Below are 19153 nucleotides of genomic sequence, written 5' to 3'. Positions count from 1 at the left end.
AGCTCATGGACAGGATTATTGCTGTTGTTGTTATTATTATTATTTTAATACTGAGGCTGAAATATGTACTCCTAAAGAAGAAGCTTCCTCATTTTGAGTTTTTCTTGGCAATTTTGTGAGCTTGGCTTGGTGACTCTTGCCATTTATATACACCCTGCCGCCTTCTGCTGAACTACACACAAATAAATAGACCGGGACAGAGCCCCATTCTTTTTAGGGCCACGTGTGTGGTCTCTTCATTTGAGTTTTTTCTTTGAGTCACTGATGCCAATGTGTCTTTGACTCAGGTTTCTGGGCTGTTCCCTCACTTGATTGGCAGCAACTAATTCTAAATCGATTCCATGCTAGTCAGTATTCTTTCACTTAATCCTCACAAGAAACTCAGAGGTAGTTGTTATTCCTCTCACTTCATAAGTGAGAAGACAGACCTATACAAGGGTCAGGGGCCCTGCTCAAAGCAGCTGAGCTCCAAGAGCCCAGGTTCTGGTGCTGGAATGCCTGGGTTCCCATCTGGGATCTGAACTTCCCCAGTTGGATATCTTAGGCAAGTTACCTAACCTTTCTAAGCCTTAGTTCCCGCTTGTGAAAAACGGGAACACTGATGGGGTTGCTATGGGGATTAGATGTCACAGTCCATATTCAGTGTCAAGTTTAGTGCATTTTCCAATGCAATTTCTCAATGAATGTCGATCTAAGTGTTGTTGTTATTATCATTATTATTTCACTTAATAAGTGGAAGAGGTGGCATACAAACTGAGGGTTCTCTGACCCTCAGGCATGTGCTCTTAGCCACACGTTAGACTGCTCGTGACTACAGCCAAATAGCCCATGGCTCTCCGTCAGGGGCAGGATCTTTTACTTCTGCAGCTGAGAAGACTTCGTGGCGTCGCTCTGTGTTCCAGTGTCACCATCTCTTTGATGATATCTCTTAAATTATTTAGTCTGTTTCAATGTCAATTCTTCACATTAAAATCGAGCTAACACCTCTAAGAGTTGTGAAAATTAAAGAAGATATTTGATGTAAAGGGTCTCACATGGTCTCTGGCCCACGCAGATGCTTAATAAATATTATCATTAGGTAATAAGTACACATTGTTATTAATAAACATTATTATAGGTGAATAATAATTATAATAGTAACCAGTAACCTCATTACTCATGTAGAATTATAAATAAATAATTAGTTTAATAAACCGGAGCTGTTTGTTTATATAAAAAAGTAATAGCAGGTGGCCTTTGGAATACCTTTGGCCTTCCAGGGTTAGGAGTTTCATAATAAGTTTGGTTCTTTCCCCAGAACACTGAAATAGTAAATAAGCAACAGAGAATGTCCACACACATTTTAAACCTCCTGCACAGACTTGGTGCCCCAGGCAAATGGATATGCCCAGCCCTGGACAGGACAGAGTGTCAACTAACCCAATACAAGCTGTCCATTTCAGTCCATCATTTGATGCTTTTGGCAGACTCGCTGAGCCTGTAGGCCTCATGGCAAGTGGGTGGTCATTTTCATTAGAGGGGGCCTGGGTGTGGGGGAAGTTTTCTCTGATTCAGTCAGACTTGGATTGAATCATAGCTTCACCACTTGGGAGCAAGTTAGCTCAAGGTGACACCAAACAGGTTTTGATCTGGAATATGGGAACAATGACACTTTTAGGTAGGGGTGTGTGTGTGTGTGTGTGTGTGTGTGTGTGTATGTGTGTGTGTGTGTGTGTGTGTGTGTGTTTTAATGATAGGAGAAGCGGGTAAAGCACTTAGCCCAGTTTTCAGCCTCTACCCCCTTCTCCTTAGGTCAAGGCCGAGACTTGGGGGACATGAGTCTTATTTTCAGCTCTGTTGAGGAATTTTTCTGGGTTTCATTTTTCTCTTTCTGGAAAATGGCGTGAAACCCTCCTGTGCGGTAAAGTTGTCATGCAAGGTTAGAATAAAGCTGGAGTCAGCAAACTTTTTGTGCAAAAGACCAGGTAGTAGATATTTGGGGCTACCCAGGCCACCATGGCCTCTGCCGAAGATGCTTCGTTGTTTGTTTTTTCCAACCCTTTAAATGTGTAGAATTCACCCACAGCTGGGTCATGGACTGTGATTTGCAGAGCCCTGGTATGAATACTGGAATGTCAGACCTGGAGGAGGTCTCACCCAGCACTCGCGCTGGACGGCAAGCACGTGGACATAGCCCCAAATAACTAGTGACCTTTTCTGTTAATTCATTCTTTTTAAAAGGAAGGGTCTGAACAATTGCAAAGGATTTTTTACTGTCTAGATTAGTCACGTGCTTCAAATAATATTTGTCTTTATATCAAAGTTCCATTGCAATTACTACAAACAAATTGTGACAACTAAAGAAAAAGAGCTTTGGAGGTTTTAAGAGTGAGAAATCAGGTTTTCAGAAATTTAATTCCTCAGAAAGTGTTTCTGAAGAAAAATCCCCTGCTCAGAAACACAAGATATATGAAAACATCACTGCCGTGTGTGTGTGTGTGTGTGTGTGTGTGTGTGTGTGTGTGTGTGTGTGTGTGTTTTCCTCTTTATCCCTCCCTCTCAGTCCTGGTTTTAAGTTACTATAGAAAATCTTTATTTTAGGTTTTCTATACGTTTCAAAGAGATTTTTAAGGTGAGGCAAGGCTTGCCATTAAAACCTTAGATTCACGTGTGTACCTGTGCTTATGTTCCTACATTTTACTTATTGTTTTATTTAGTCACTTTCAGCAGGAGGGGTAGAATTATAATATATTAGGGATGGGGAAAATTGTCATTGGCCAAGGATTTTTTTCTCTCTTCCTTTCTTCGTCCCTTGTATTTTTCTGTATAATTCTGACCTGGAACGTCCCCTTGGGGACACCTGCATTTCCACCCTTTTTGGTCGCCCTTTGTTCAGGCAACACCGGGATTCTTTTTGTCTTTAGCCTCCTATCGCTTTATTCGTTTGATCATATTAACAAGTTTGTTATGTTGTGTTTGTTATGTGTGTTTTGTTTGTTGTATGTTATGTTTTCTGTGTTTCTTGGCATTTACTACTTTTGTCAGGATGCTTTTGGTGTATTTATTTGAAGAAAGGGCTTCTCTAGGCTCACAGTTAGGTGCACAGCCAAGCCAAATATCTTTCTCGTACATGGACTGTTATCAGCCAAGGTAGCAGTGAAGTAGGGGAAATAAATACACATGAGAAGACTCTGTTTTCTCTAATGGAGACATAAAAGCAGCGAACCTCAGCTGCTGAGATGACCCCTGGGTAGTGAGTACACTATGTATAGAAGAAATATCACAACTGGGTATGCCAGCCTGGTAGAACAGAAAGGATTCTGACCTGAAAATCAGGAGGCCTGGGTTAGTCATGACCTTGGGCAAGTCACTTTACCTGTCTGGACCTTTGTTCCATCTTAAAGGCAGGATTAGATAGATTTGGAATTCCTGTGATCTATGAATTCTGTGAGTTAACAGAACCATATTATTGTTTCTTTTTATTAAAACAGTTGTGGAAAAAGTGGTGGGATAATTGGGCACATGGATGCTCTCGGATGAAAGAAGAGTCTGGTACTTTTACTTCCTTATAAGAATATAATTACTTATACAGGGGCTTACTAGAGTAGTGTAATTATCCACATAACTATATATATATGACTCATAGTTATTGAATATTTACTGTATGCCAGGGATTCTGCTAAGCATGTTACTTAGAATATCTCATTTAATACCCACTCCTACTCCACGAGGTAGTGTACTAATATCTTTGTATTAAAGAAGAAATGGGGGCTTCCCTGGTGGCGCAGTGGGTAAGAATCCGCCTGCCAGTGCAGGGGACACGGGTTCGAGCCCTGGTCCAGGAAGATCCCACATGCCGCGGAGCAACTAAGCCCGAGCGCAACTACTGAGCCTGCGCTCTAGAGCCCGCGAGCCACAACTGCTGAGCCCACGCGCCTAGAGCCCACGCTCTGCAGCAAGAGGAGCCACCGCAATGAGAAGCCCGCGCACCACGAGGGAGAGTCGTCCCCGCTCACCGCAACTAGAGGAAGCCCGCGCGCAGCAACAAAGACCCAACGCAGCCAAAAATAAATAAATTAAAATAAATTTTAAAAAGAAATGGGAGTTCAGAGATTAAGTGATTTAAATGCAAACGTATTTTATTCCAAATCCCACACTATCAACCCCTTTATGCTGCTTTATTTTACCCATGAGCTTTCACCTTATTCCTAAGGAAAGATCTCTCCAGTCGCATCTGATTTGGGAAGGTCGTATTTGACTAGATGTCTCATGTGTTTTTTTCCTCCCCTTCTCTTTCTTAGGCCACCTCGAGATTTAGACTCCAAAGCTTGCATTTCTATTGGAAATCAGGTGAGAAAAATCATGTCTGCCAGTTAACATCGTGACCATTTTACATGGATGCTTTCCAACTGGCCAACGAAAAATCTGTATTTTCTGTAACATGCTGTCAGGGGCGGTGGGTCAATAAAGTCTGAATGTAAATGGAAATGGTCTGTGGAGCTCTTGCTGTTTTGAATGTCGAACTGAAATCGGGCTGTTGTGGTCCTGAGGGAAGGTATTTGAAGCGAGTAGATGGTGCTCTTTGGGGTAGATTCGTCGAAGTCCAGGCCTAGATCTAGCTGCCATCAGCCAACAAACGAGGGGCAGGGCTAAAGAACCACGGTGCAGAGTTAGCCTTCACCGAGCGATGTGGAGGCTCGGTCGGAGCTGGATGTCTGTATTGCCCGTGACGAGCAGGTGCAGTAGGGTCTACCCATCTCCCACGCACTTCTTGCTTTCAGTAGCTGCTTGGAAAAGCTCCTAGACCAGAAAGTTCTGGACTAGAAAGAGCCCCTAGAACGCTGGGAGAAACTAGAGAGAGGACAAGGTAGCCTGTGTCCAGTTTATTTCCCTTTTTCCCTTTTTGCATTCTTGCTTTTCTCTCCTGCAGAACTTTGAGGTGAAGGCGGATGACCTGGAGCCTATAGTGGAGCTGGGCCGGGGGGCGTACGGGGTGGTGGAGAAGATGCGGCATGTGCCCAGCGGGCAGATCATGGCGGTGAAGGTAGAGTTCCCCTTCCCCAAACGTTTTCCATCCCTGATTTATGTGTTTGTCCATCTCAAGCACAAACCAGCTCTCTTCATATAAGCAAAACAATCCTCCATGGGGTGAAACAGAAAAGCTTATTCATAGGGAACAATATTCCCCTCCAAATATGTGAAATATGCTTCCTTGGCATGAGTTACATCAACTAGGTTTTTTAACTGATAAATCCGACCCCTCCTTTTAATTTTTTGTGCAACCACCGCATCATCATCACACGTCAAAGAATCAATAATAGCTCTTCAACGTCATCTAATAGTTGTTGCTGTTTTTTCTCCTGCTGGTTTTTCAAATCAGAATCCAAACAAGAGGTCACAGATGGCATTTGGGTTTTGTGTCTCGCAAGTGTCTTTTTAACCCTTATTCTGTTGCTTTTAAAGAATTGTCCCTGAAAATCAGGAAACCCGAACTGAGGGAGGAAATTGTCTCCGTTTGTGGGAAAAAGGAGGGTAAAATCATCTTGAGCAAATTTGCATAGCTTTTGAGCTATAAAAAGAAATTTAGAATCATTGCAAATTTCTTGAGTAGATGTTGGAAGGACCTTGGAGAATGACCAACGTATTAATTCTAGATGAATTGTTAGGAATGTGGGTGGTCAGATGACTGGGATGCCTCTTTTTGGAGAATGGAGATACCTTTCCCTTACCTTGTAGATTTTTCAGTTTCTTCTTCTGCAGGCTCTTTGCTACATAGGCAAAAAACGTGAAAGCCTCGTGATATTATATCGTCTTGTCATTTAATGACATAATCGTGTTTCTATAAGGCTACATTTGCTGGTGTGACAAGTTTCTCTTCTCTCAGAGGCCCTGGGGTAGGAATGAACAGTTTCTCCATTTCGGTTTGATTCCTCCTCTTTCCTTTCCTGAATCAATTCTCTTACAGTTGCTGTTCAGTCCAAATATTCTTACTTGTTCACAAAGAGGGACTTCTGGCTTTTTTTTTTATAGGACCCCAAATCAGCCCGAAATCAATTAATACTCTGACCTCTTTGCACTAAACCCACATAATAAATCAGACTGTTTTTATAACTTGGAAATGCATTCCCAAACATTTGCACACTCTCCAAAATATACTATCAGTTTGCTCCTTACTGGGGATTATTCGGGAAATCAAATGAATAACGGTCTTCCTTCCTTTTCATTCGTTACAAACAGCTAATCCTTCAGGGTAGATATCTGAAGGGCTGTTTCTGGAAGTTGTGCTGTGGATTTTGGTACCATTCTCAGGATGGGACGCTTCAAGGTCCCTCTGCCTTATTACCAGACTCATCCTCGGAGCAGTAACCATACATTTTTCATGCATTCCCATTCAGCGGATCCGGGCCACAGTAAATAGCCAGGAGCAGAAAAGGTTACTGATGGATTTGGATATTTCCATGAGGACCGTGGACTGTCCTTTTACGGTCACCTTTTATGGCGCACTCTTCCGTGAGGTAGGTGATCCTTCCCTTCAAACTCCAAGGAGAGCGATAGCTTAACAAGAAGTTTCCTTGATCACATAAATGCCATACATAGTCACAGTGCTCTTTCTTGTTTGACGTGTCTTCTGTAGCGTTTCATGCTTGTGAAATGTTGGTGCAAAGTTGGCTTGAAACCACGGTATTTTCAAATGCGTTTAGCCCTTTTAAATGGCTGAGGCCCCCTTTCTCCTTTCTGTTTTGGTTTGTCTATTTTGCCAGAACTGTCTCTATCAAGAGTCTGTAGACTGATTTGGATAGATTCCTTAAAACCTGAAATCCTCTGGTCTTTTGGCCTCTTGCTATACTTCAGGTAGCCTTGTGTACCACGTGGGCTTACACTTACCTCTTTGCTCTGCCTCTCTTTTTCACTTCACGATGATGTGGGTTACGATGCTTCATCTCCCTCTTAAAACCAGCCTTTTGATAAACTACCACCAGCGGTCAGCCTGGGAGGTCAGACATGGAGTAGGTATCTGGACTTAACTCCTGGAGGGCAGTGACAGTAAAGGCTTAGACTTCTGAGTTCTATTGCTTGTGGCTATTAGTGTGTAGATCCTAGTTTTCATTAAGGAGTGGGTGATCACCTGCAAGTCGGCTTGGCTGTCTGCTAGTTTGTTCTTTGGAGGTAATCTTGCCTGTTTATAAATCCCTTTGAGAGCTTGAAGGGATTAGTACATTTCCTCCAAAACTCAAGCAAGAAACCGTCCGTTCTTCCTGACAGGTGTTAACTGTTTCCTCTTTTTTTCCCTTTTCCATCCTCTCTAACCACCTCTGAACCGACCGGCCTCTAGGGGGATGTCTGGATCTGCATGGAGCTCATGGACACGTCCCTAGATAAATTCTACAAACAAGTGATCGATAAAGGCCAAACAATTCCAGAGGACATCTTAGGGAAAATAGCAGTTTCTGTGAGTACATCAGGAAGCCTACTTCAAGGAGCATGTGCGAAGTCTGGGCCTTATGTGTCCCTGTACCCCCAGTATGGGGAAACACTACCTGGACCATAGCTCCCATCCCGTACGTGTCTGTTGAATGCATGAGTGCATCTGTGGATGGATCAACTAATGCTTTTCTTTCCGGGCATTGTGTAAAAGAGTCTACTCCTGACTTGGTTGGGTAAACTCTCAGTTAAAGTGCCTCTAAGCAGTACATTCTTCTGTTATGACCACGTTCCTGGTGTCTCTGTCCTGATACTAGTTGATTTTGATTTTGATTTGTAGAGTTTTAAATGTTTTCTTAGGATCAATAGGCAGAGGAGGAAGCAGGAGAAAATGAAATGAAGGGCTGCTCTCTTCATGGTTCCTGAGGCCCAGGAGGGTGGAGAGAAAAAATGCTGGAGGCCAAATGAAAATCAAAATGTATGAGTGAGGCATCCTCTCTGCTATGGGGTATAGTCCTCTCTGGTGTGCGGAATCCAATTTGTATGACTTCCTGTGTATTTTCCTGGATAGGAACACCACTATCTGAGAAGATACTTCTCCTTGTGACCTTAAGCCAGGGATGATAAACCTGGATATGCTTAACACTCAGTTTCTTTCCAGTGATGGGGGGAAACAAACCCACCTTGTGTTTCTCTTGCAGATTGTAAAAGCATTAGAACATTTACACAGTAAGCTCTCGGTCATTCATCGAGGTAAGTAGCCACGGAGCTGCCTTGGCTGTTCCTTTTATCAATTTTATTTCTTTTACCTGAGTTTTATCTTTTTTTTTTTCTTCCCCAGTGGATGGAATTGAGTCAGGCAAGAGAATGGAGGGGTTTTCCTTTGGGACTGGATAGCAAAATCATATACAAGTAGCTGTTCTTTAACTTGTCTGAGGGCGTCAGAAGACGTGGGCTTTATATTAAAACTTGAATATAAAATGCCTGTTACCAAGCAGAGCTGTGGTATTACCCGTTGAGAACTTTAGAGAATAGGATAAAAATTCACCTAGTATTGGCCGTCACCCGAGAGCTTGTTAGAAAAGCAGAATCATGGGTCCTAAGACCAACTGAATCAGAACCCGCATTTTAAGAAGACCCCCAGGTGATGCCTGTGCACATGAAAGTGGCATAAAGCACAGCCCTTTCAGACAGCGGGAGTCAGGATAAGGTGAAAGAATTGGAAGATATGGCTCTTCCTCTTCTCCCTCCTTCCTTTTCTCCCTTCCTGTTATCTTTTCATCCATCCATCCATCCATCCATCCATCCTTTCTTCCACCTTTCTTCCATGCCTCCAATCATCCATATACCTTTTGCAATCACTGTCCAACATGTACACAGCACTATGTTTATACAGCACTGTAATAGATGCCCTGACAGGTATCTGAGAAAAAAATATATTCTTATTTAAATTCTACATAGGGGTTCTTGATAGGGAAATAAGACAAATATATGACAAACACCTGGGGAAAAAACCACATGAAAAATATGAATGTACCACGTATGGAACTAGTAGAGGTAGAATACAAAACAAGAAAATGATTAGTACTGGGTGACCATAGTCAAGGAAAGCTTCTTGGAAGAGATATGTTTAATCAGGTCTCTGAAAAAATTTATGGAAAGTATTGATCGCTAATAGGGTATTGTGATTTGATAATTCTTACACTCTCTGAGCCTGAAAGTAATGTGAGATGCTTCAAAGAGTATTCCTATTATGATATTATTATTATTATTCATTGTTATGATTAAAAATGGGGAAAGTAGGGAGGAAGAGAAAAAGAAGAAAGTGGGAAGGAATTCAGATAGAAGAATGTGGATTATCCACAAATGTGAAACTGAATCTTAAAGGCTTATTCCAAAATTATAAAATGTTTCACTCATAGTAGAGAATGTTTATAAAGTATAAAAGATAATAAAATGAAATTTGTGTATCTGTTGTTTAAGGGAAAAATTATAAAGGATAGTCTTTAAAGTTTTTAGAATAACTTTCTCCTTTTGAGTACATGCCCTTTGGGAAAAGTGTCACTAGGGAAAAAGTTAACTGTAATTTCTAATTCCATTATCAAGACATAACAATGGTTCATCTCTTTGGGGAGTGCGTTATCTCTCTCGAGACTGAAGGATTCATTTAAGAACTGTAGAATGAAACTTCTTTATCCACATGTATACTCTGTGACCTGCCTCCTGGTCTGGAATATCTGGGTTTATGATGAGTTAACACCTTGTGACCTCTGACACACTTCCGGCTGAAGCATCCATGAAAACTGGTGGCTTTGATCGTATTTGGTGTATCGTTATGTCACAGTCTGCCATTTCATTCCACTAAATGCGCAACAGGTCATCATGAACCGGGCTTGTAAAACACTATTTTACTGTCACAAGAACACGTAGCATGAGCTCTACCCTCATAACAAATTCTAAGGGGCACAATATAGAATTGTTCATTACAGGGGCAATGTTGTAACGGCCGATCTCTAGAACTTATTCATCTAACATAACAGAGATGATTGGCCCGTGGGGCTAGGCGTTTAATTCAATCATCAATTTTTAAGTTCTTACTGCATGTATGAGGGCAACGAAGATGAGAAATTAGATAGAGGAAACAGTTTTTTCCATTGATGGATTCCCAATCCGACAAGAAGGACACAACGTGAAATAGAACAGGGGTCCCCAACCCCTGGGCTTTGGACCGGTACCGGTCCGCGGCGCGTTTCGAACTGGGCCGCACAGCAGGAGGTGAGCGGCGGACGAGCGAGTGAAGCTTAATCTGCCGCTCCCAGTCGCTCCCCACCGCTCCCAACGGCTCCCCACTGCTCCCCATCGCTCGCATTACGGCCTGAACCATCCCCGCCCACCGCCATCCCCCCCCCGTGGAAAAATTGTCTTCCACGAAACCGGTCCCTGGTGTCAAAAGGTTTGGGGACCGCTGAAATAGAAAGCAGACTACTAAGCCAAGATCCAGCAGAACAAGAATTAATGACATTAGACTGAATGAACTAAAGAAAAACGTTTTTGTGACTACTCATTCTAAATACTGCTGAAATCATTTTATAGTCGATCTGCCACGTATATAAGAATGTCCTTTCTCTTTCTTCCAAGCTTTCCGTAATCCAAATCAACTTAGTAAATTCTACTTTTGTAAGTTGAAATAAAACATTTGAAAATGATTAAGAAAAAGAAAATCAAGTTGATTTTTCCCCCTTTTCTCAGCTTTGATGTTTTTCTTTCTTTAAAAAAATTTTATTTTATGTTGGAGTAGAGTTGATTTACAATGTTGTATCACAGGGGTGGCGGTTACTTCTGCACTGGGTCTTGAGAAGAAAGTAAAGGGGAAGGAGGAAGGGAGGTTCCAGGGCCCCTGGTGGTAGAGGGATGCTACTACCACCTTGGGCTCCTGACTGTTCTTGCTTTCAGATGTCAAGCCTTCCAATGTGCTCATCAACACCCTGGGCCAGGTGAAGATGTGCGATTTTGGAATCAGCGGCTACCTTGTTGACTCCGTCGCTAAAACTATCGATGCAGGATGCAAACCGTACATGGCCGTAAGTACAGCAGCTGGGGGTAGCATCGAGAATGTAACTGCCTTCAAACCATGCCAGGAAATAGGAAAGGGATGGCCAGGGAGGGAAATCAGAGATGTGCCTAAGATGCGAGAAATATTCTGCATCTTCTTTTTTCTTAATATTTCCTGTCTGAAATACTGAATCCCTTCCTTCATAGGTATTCTTTTAAAAAAAAAAAATCAGGTAAAGGGGACTTCCCCGGCAGTCCAGTGGTTAAGACTCCACACTTCCAATGCATGGGGTGTGGGTTTGATCCCTGGTTGGGGAACTAAGATCCCACATGCTGTTCAGTGTGGCCAAAAAAAAACACAACAAAAGACCTTACACAATATTATATGTCAACTATATCTCAATAAAACTGGAAAAATAAAATAAAATTTAAAACTACGCAATGAATCACGTTGCCTATGTTTCTACAAATCACTCTTTTAAAATATCAGGCAAAGAGGTATATTCTTTGAAAAAGCAGGTGGGTAATACACAGAGCCCACACAATTTTCCACACTGTGTTGCAAGGGAATGCTGCCTTGTTTGTTGAGAACAGAAGAAAGAATTTAAATTCCCCAAACAAGTCAGTTAAGTGAGTCCTGAAGGAACCTCATAGCTATGAAGGCTCATTGTCTTTAGCAGAGACTCCCTTTAACTTAAGGGACTTCTACTGTAAATATTCTACTTCGAAATGAACCTGCTCTTAGAATTGAAAAGCTTTCTGTCCATGTTTGGCTAAAAGTTGTTGAGGTCTATTAACACCAGACAGTAGCCCAGCGACTCTGTTGACTCTTTTTACTGAGTTCTGGACCGCTGGTCTTTTAAACAAGGCAACTTCTAGGCTGACAAAGTAATTTTGTAATGTGTATCATGTTCCTCATACGGCAGAATTGAAATTGCTTTTGAATTGAGAGGGGACTTTGATCCATTACTGTCTCCAAGAAAAGACGTGTGGAGAATGAGGAAAACCCCATGGAGACGTTGTTATTTATTGTAGTTAGCGAGCCTCTTGGCCTGGGAGGTATGTTAACAGCTCACAGCAACTCACTGGGCAGCTGGTGACACTCTCAGCCCTGAGCCTTTATGGAGCCAGGAATGTCATCTCAGCTGTCTTTTTCTGTCTCCTTTCCAGCCCGAGAGAATAAACCCAGAGCTCAACCAGAAGGGATACAGCGTGAAGTCCGACATTTGGAGTCTGGGCATCACCATGGTAGTGTATGATAATCATCGTGGACCAGGGTGTCCGGGGCATGAAGTTGGAATGGGGTGAGCCTGGAGAACAAGAGGCAGGTGCCTGAGACGCTGGTCTGAGAGAGCAGGAGATTTGGAGCGACCATTGTTTGCAGTGTGGTGTAGCAGAAATACGGAACTGGGATTGGACAAAACACACTTCTCTTGATTCTACCTCCAAGGAGCTGTGTGCCCCTGATTCACTGATGGAATCACATAGACTGTCTCACTGTCCTCGTCTGTAAAATGAGAGGGTCTGACTACTGTTCCTGATAGTTTTCTTTATGGTTTAAAATTAAATTATTCTAATCAAGGCATGCAGAAGCTTAAGCTACTCAAAGAGTGCTAATGTGTGTGGACCCTGATGGAGCTTTTTATTTCTTTTTCAATTTTTATTTTATATTGGAGCATAGTTGACTAACAATGTTGTGTTAGCTTCACGTGTACAGCAAAGTGGTTCAGTTACACATGTATCTATTCTTATTCAAATTCCTGTTATTAGAGAATATTGAGCAGAGTTCCCTGTGCTGTACAGCAGGTCCTCGTTGGTTATGTTTTAAATATAGCAGTGTGTACATGTCAATCCCAAACTCCAAATCTATCCCCCGCCCAGACCCTGATAGAGCTTTGTTATCCAGGACATGGGCTCAGCTTCCTAGAACATGGTTATGACAGAAGTCTTGGCTGTTGAGTACAGGTATAGCCCAAACTCATAGTAGCGCATAGGATAATTTTCTCAGGTACAGGCCTAAAGGTACGCAATGAGTGCCTGATTTGTAACTTTGCTGATTATAAATTTTCAGTGTATCACCGAGGTCTGGAATGATCCATGGTGGTCCTGTTTCCTTCCCAGACACAGCAGCTGATTAAATCCTGTGAGTTATTTCACATCCCTGCCCAGAAAGCACGTGATCTTGTCACAGCAAAGTGGCCTTCACTCAAGTCCAAAAAAAGATCAGTCATTTGCTCCTAGTTTGTTTGTTTGTTTTTAATTCTAGCACGCTCCCAGCAGATGGCAGCAGATGTACAGCTCTGTAAGAGTCTTAGGGTGAGAACTACTTTTTAGACTCAACATTTGAAAACCTGGTCGCTTTACATCCTGAAGTTTCATACTGCTGGCTTACAATTTTATGAAGTGCCACACCGGGTTTTAGGGAGGACCCAGTTTTAAGTAGGCTTAAGTGGCTGTCTCCGGTACGACGTAATCTGCAAACCCCTAGCACTAGGACTTGGAGGAAAACTGCTAGAGAACACGGCATTAGTTTTCCCCCTCCCGCCGGTTTACCTGATGGTCACCATCGTGCCTCCCTCTGGCTCTCCTGGAGCCAAGTGGATTCCCTAGCGGACCCCCTCTTTACCTAAGCACCCCGTGTAAGCTCCTGTCTCCTTGTGTCCCTCTCCCCTCTAGATCGAGCTGGCCATCCTCCGGTTTCCCTATGATTCGTGGGGAACTCCTTTTCAGCAGCTCAAACAGGTGGTGGAGGAGCCGTCGCCACAACTCCCTGCAGACAAGTTCTCCGAAGAGTTTGCTGACTTTACCTCACAGTGGTAAGACAGCCTGTCTCTCAGAGGCCAGCGTGAAGAAACAAGAGGAGTTCTCATGACTTTCCCCCGTCGTTTTAATCCACGATGCATGCATCCATCCCCAAAGCACTGACGGGTCTGTCCTTGCTGCTGAGCAACAAAGATGGCTCTGCCCCTCCCCCGCTGAGCTCAGAGCCAAGGAGGGCGTATCCACAGTCAGTCATTCTAGTCCACACTGCAAGTCCAGACATGGAGACATGCACAGGGTGTCTGGGGGACGCAGAGGAACAGCGCTGGGTTGAGTTTCTGGAGGAAAAAAATGCTGGGCTGGGACCCTGTGAGGTACGTCCAAGCGAAAGCGAAATAGGGGAGGAAGAGGTATTCCAGGCAGAAGGGACACCGTGCATCATATCGCAAAAGGGAGAATCTCTTTTATGGGAATTTCAAGCCATGTGATGTTGACCAGAGCATAAAGAGAAAGGTGGGCGACCCACCGGAGGGTTAGGGATGAAAAGTAGGTATGACACAAAGAACCACCCTGGATAAGACAGAGGCTACTTTCAGAGCCTTCCTTAGGTACCTAGAAGTCTTACAAAGCAGTTCTAGTGTCTGTAGGCTGATTCTTACAGAACACTTGCTAACTTACGGACGTGCTTGCCCATAAGTGTACAGTGGACAGTACTGGGCGGGGGCGGGGGGGGGGGGTCTGAGAAGGGAAAATAAAAAAAGTTGGAAGGAACCGTGCTAATGCTGTAAACTTTGTTTTCATGGAAATTGAAAGTGGAATTGAGGAGACTTGGAGAGGGGATTGTTTTCTCCAGAAAATCTAGTGATTTCTGTCTGCGTAGGGAACATGATGCGTGGCATGCTTTGATACTAATGACCATCGCAAGTGATGCTGGAAAGAGGAGGCTGCGTTGGAGATGAGGTGGTTTATCCGGGCGCCTCCGGAGCAGATGAGACTTGGGGGAAGGGACTCAGAGGTGGCGAGAAGCCCAGCTGCGGTCCTTGGAGAAGGGCAGTCGGGCTGCTGGCTGCTAAGGGAGGGGCTGGTGTTCTGAAGGCTGCTGAGAGTCTGGCTTCCTCGAGGTTATCGTTCCTCGGCCTCCATGCCCTTTGGAAGAAGCCTTCTGAATATGGCTTTTATCAGGAAACAGGATTAAGACCAAGCAGCTGCCTATTGCTTATGAAACTAAGGCCCTTAGACTTTTCATCGGCTCTAAGCCCATGTCACCCCGGGTACCTTTCCCGAAGGATATATGAGGCTGAGCTGCCACAGTTTGTTTCTGGTGTAGTTTTGGCTGGATGGCCAGAGAGGGCTGTAGGACAGTGTGCTGCTGGGTCCTCCTAATACGTGCATCCTCTGGGCTCTGGGGATGCATCCTCCTCTCTGCTCTCCTTGCCTGAGTATGCAGGGAGTGGTGGTACACCTGCCAGGCTGAGATGGCTTCCGGCTTTTGCCTTCTGGTTTTGAGAACTTGGTTTTTGGTTTTGATTTTTGTTCTCCTTACCCTCAAATGTTTAAAGGTCACCTAGGAAATGGACTGAGGCATCTTTGACAGTTCACACCGACAGTTCTCCAGAAGGGTGATAATGGAGAAGGAGCTTCCGTAAGGAAGCCTTTTCAAGCTCTGCACTATGTAAGCTTTCTCCCACCTGGCCCCCTTTCCCAAGACTCTGGGAACTTCAGGAAGCCTTGCTAAGAGCAAGGCTGGTGTGAAAGGTCTGAGAAAGCCACGCTGCCTGTTGTGAACCAGCCGTTTAATCCGACAGTTCTCAACTCCGGCTGCTCGTTTCTAAGATGTGCCGTCACCTAGGCCTCGGCCTCAGAGACTTTGATCTAATTGGCCTGGGGAGCGTCCTGAATATCAGTCCTGTTCAAATGTTCTCAAATCCTTCTACCCTAGGGCTGCGGTGAGAACCCATGATTCACATCTATGCTCTAGGGACCCGTTATTAACTTCTTCCTATTCAGAAAGCTCCTTTTCATCTGCAATTTACTGAAAACTCGTTGGATGACTTTCTCTTTTACCAGTTTTCTTCTCCTACTTAGAACTTCCCCTAAAGAGTCAGAGTGTTAAAGCTTTTTACAGATATCTTAAAAATGAAAGCTTTGGGGAAAAGACATGTTTTCTAACTTCAGCGCACGCTCACGTTTGTGGAAGGTGCGGACACCTGTGCTACTGCTGTTCACGCAGCAGCCGCCCTGGCCGGCCCTCCCCGCCGCACAGCATAAGAGTGTCCTCATGGCCACCCCTCTGAGTCTCTGTTTCCCTCTCGCTTTCTCTCATTTTTAGTCCCAGCTACTGTGGTTCATTAATTTAAAAGTTTTGAGCCATAGACGTTTTCCAGCTTTCTCGGAACTGTTAATTCCGTTAATACTGTTGATTCTTTGTCATTTCATTTGCACTCAAGTCAGCCAGTCTAGCTTGTTTACGGGCTTACTTAAAATAATAATAATAATTGAAACAAAACTCAAATCGCTTTAACTTTGAAGTTGTCAAAGAATAAATTCTTCCTCAGACTTTTGAGCGTGGTAGCTCCCGTAGAATCTGATACCTAAGATCAATTGTGTAAAATAGTAATTTTTGTTGGTATGAGAATTGAGAAGTTGAAGGGGAGCATTAATTCTGAATTTTATGAGCATTCCTACTTATCCTCAGTCGGAGTTTTTAAGAGTCCCAGGCTCTCCTGTTTCAGATGCCAGGTGCATCGTTCTTTGCCTACCGTAAACCACCAATATATTTTCTTTGATACCCCCTTAGTGTGAACATTGTTTTGAAGTCAACTGAGTTGGGAAAGTTGTCTAATACTTCAAAAAAGAGTATTGATTTTTGGGGGGATTTTATGAATGGCTTACATCTTTATGGAGGCAATTTTACTTTTCACATGTATTAGCATACAGATACACACCTGTCCACAATAGCAGTCTAGGTATTCACTTGTTTTATTACTGACAGTTTTAAGTTTGATTTGGGGCTGGGTGGAAAGAATGGAAAAATGATCATTACCTATTAAACACCTCTTTTATTTCTTGATGAAAGAAAGATGTAGCCTATGAGTGTTATCTCCCTTTTATACCTGGTTCCTCCATTTTCCTGTGTATTTTTTTTTTTTTTTTTTTTGCGGTACGCGGGCCTCTCACTGTTGTGGCCTCTCCCATTGCGGAGCACAGGCTCCGGACGCGCAGGCTCAGCGGCCATGGCTCACGGGCCCAGCCGCTCCGCAGCACGTGGGATCTTCCTAGGCCGGGGCACGAACCCGCGTCCCCTGCATTGGCAAGCGGACTCTCAACCACTGCGCCACCAGGGAAGCCCTTCCTGTGTATTTTTGAGGCACACCTTCATGAAAGGACCCCTTTTTGAGTGACCTCTGTGTGTATTTTTATGATATAGTCAGGCTATGATCCTTCAGGGCTTCTCAAAAAGCCCAATTCTTTGTGGAAAGTGGGGAAGAAGGACTACAGATTTGGACAGTGAAAAACTTAATCTCAAATTTTGGGAAAGGTGCATCTGTGTCTTTATTTCCTACGTCTGTCTTTGGGTTAAATGTAGAACAAGAAGAAAAAGGGTGCATTACTCACGGCTTAGGTGACCTGTCAGGGTATCTGTGACCTTCCGTGGGAAGCGTCCACCGTAAGCATCTGATGACATCGCAGCCGCACACCTTCGTCCAGGGCATCAACTTGGTAGTCACTGTCCTCTGGTCACTGCTGGTCAGTTGACAGTAAAGTGCAGTTTGAGGGGTGGAGTAGAGGCACTTACTGGCTATCACTGTCATATCCAAAGTTATGATATGTTAGAGCCCAGAGATCCGGCTGGTATCTTTCTTTTGTAGCAGTATCAGAGAAACGTTATCCTCTGAGTTGGGGTAAGGGGTGCGGGGAGGAGAGAAAAGAAAAGAAAGTTAAGGCATTTATTCCTTATGAACTTGAAAAAAAACAACAACAGCAACGATACCTTACAAACCCCTCCTTTCTGTACTGATTTTGAAACAGGACCAGCGAATGACATTTTCTTCCTCTTTCTTCCCTACACTTGGCTTTCTTATCTTAGGGCTTTTGAAGAGTTCCTGGAGCCAGGGAGGCTCACCATCTAGGCCTTGTTTGGGGATTCACGGTAGAGAAATCGAATAGAAAAGCCTTACATTCTAGTCCTACAGAAGGTTTCACAACTGACTTTCTCCAGCAAATGGAATCTTGGCAGGCTTAGAGTTTTTCACCATAACTTCTTTCGATAGGTTATAGGCGTGGGGACTGAGGGAAGGTCATTGGGGACCAGCTCTGCGAAGGGCCCAAACAGCTTGACTTCCTTCTTGCTGTGCCTTTAGGCCTATTTAAGAGCTCAGCGCCCAGTCCACCAGCCCGATGTCCGTCGGAGATGGTTAGAGGCCCACCCAGATGTTGATACTGTGTGAACTAGTACAAAAGAGACAAACAAATATAGCTCCTGACTTGTTCAGGAAGGATAGTAAAAAGAGGCCCTGGATATTTATTTAGCTTATGACCAATGTATGGCTCGGGGGGCGCATTGTGTGTTTATTCTGTGGACGCACCAAAGAGCCCTTCTTGGAAACAGTCAGGGGGAATTCAAATAGGCAGAAATCCTCTGGTCAGCACAAACTCGAAGCTAGCAATGCTCAAGGCGGCATAAAGCTGTTTTTTAGTGTCAGCTACGGTCAGGAGTGTGTGTTGTGGCATTTGGAAGAGCAATTAGGGCAGTTAGCTAATTGCACGCTTGAAAATGACAAGCCACTTGAAAATCAAAAGTCTGACTCAAATCCAAAAAGAAATTGGTGTAGCTTTGAACTCCACAGTTGCTATTTTGTACTGAATTTCAAGCACTTCCTATTAAACATGGAAAATTTGCTTTTTTTCCTATAACCTTATCCTGAGTATTTTGCTATTCTTAGCCCATGTTTTGAAGTGTTCTTGATTTAAAAGATGGAGAGAATGGGTTATATCAGTTATATTAATTCAATAAACAGCCTTGGTTTGCTGTGTAAATATTTTCCAACAGTACTCTGCAGTAGTGCTTGTGGTACATTCTGAGATTTCTAATCAGAGGCCGTAGGTCAAGAAATAGTCTATTGACAGCGATCTCTGAGGTTTTAGGAATTCTTAGCACTTTATGACGGTCAACTTGGGGTATTTTCCCTACATTTTCTTTATACAAAGAAATCTGGAGAAATTTTCATAAACTTCCACAAGTGAAAAGATAAGACGTCCTGACTTAAAATGACCTCTCCTTAAAAAAATAAGTACTTAATTTCTTCTACGTGATGAGAAGAGAGAGTATCATTTCATTATGTACTAAATAGAAGGTCAAAAATCAGCTATATCACAAAGAACTCAGGTTGGTAAAAGAGGGCATTGTTCGTTTGAATCATTTGAGAGGCAAGCTTTTCTT

The 19153-nt window shown here is 43.5% G+C and overlaps 1 protein-coding gene across 2 annotated transcripts in view; it reads left to right on the top strand.

The window, feature by feature from the left end:
• MAP2K6 (mitogen-activated protein kinase kinase 6) overlaps positions 1 to 19153 on the top strand; it is a 133201-nt gene that overhangs the window by 96911 nt on the left and 17137 nt on the right. For both annotated transcript variants that reach the window (XM_032617671.1, XM_032617670.1), the window contains exons 3-10: positions 4281 to 4329; positions 4910 to 5023; positions 6375 to 6494; positions 7313 to 7429; positions 8103 to 8154; positions 10855 to 10982; positions 12124 to 12201; positions 13630 to 13769. In XM_032617671.1, the coding sequence (XP_032473562.1) occupies positions 4281 to 4329; positions 4910 to 5023; positions 6375 to 6494; positions 7313 to 7429; positions 8103 to 8154; positions 10855 to 10982; positions 12124 to 12201; positions 13630 to 13769 (798 nt within the window). The remainder of the gene's footprint in view (positions 1 to 4280; positions 4330 to 4909; positions 5024 to 6374; positions 6495 to 7312; positions 7430 to 8102; positions 8155 to 10854; positions 10983 to 12123; positions 12202 to 13629; positions 13770 to 19153) is intronic.

The sequence above is a fragment of the Phocoena sinus genome, chromosome 20 (assembly GCF_008692025.1).
Source record: "Phocoena sinus isolate mPhoSin1 chromosome 20, mPhoSin1.pri, whole genome shotgun sequence".
NCBI classification, from domain to species: domain Eukaryota; kingdom Metazoa; phylum Chordata; class Mammalia; order Artiodactyla; family Phocoenidae; genus Phocoena; species Phocoena sinus.
Note: the sequence above shows the minus strand (reverse complement) of the source record. Positions and strands in the feature narration are given on the sequence as shown.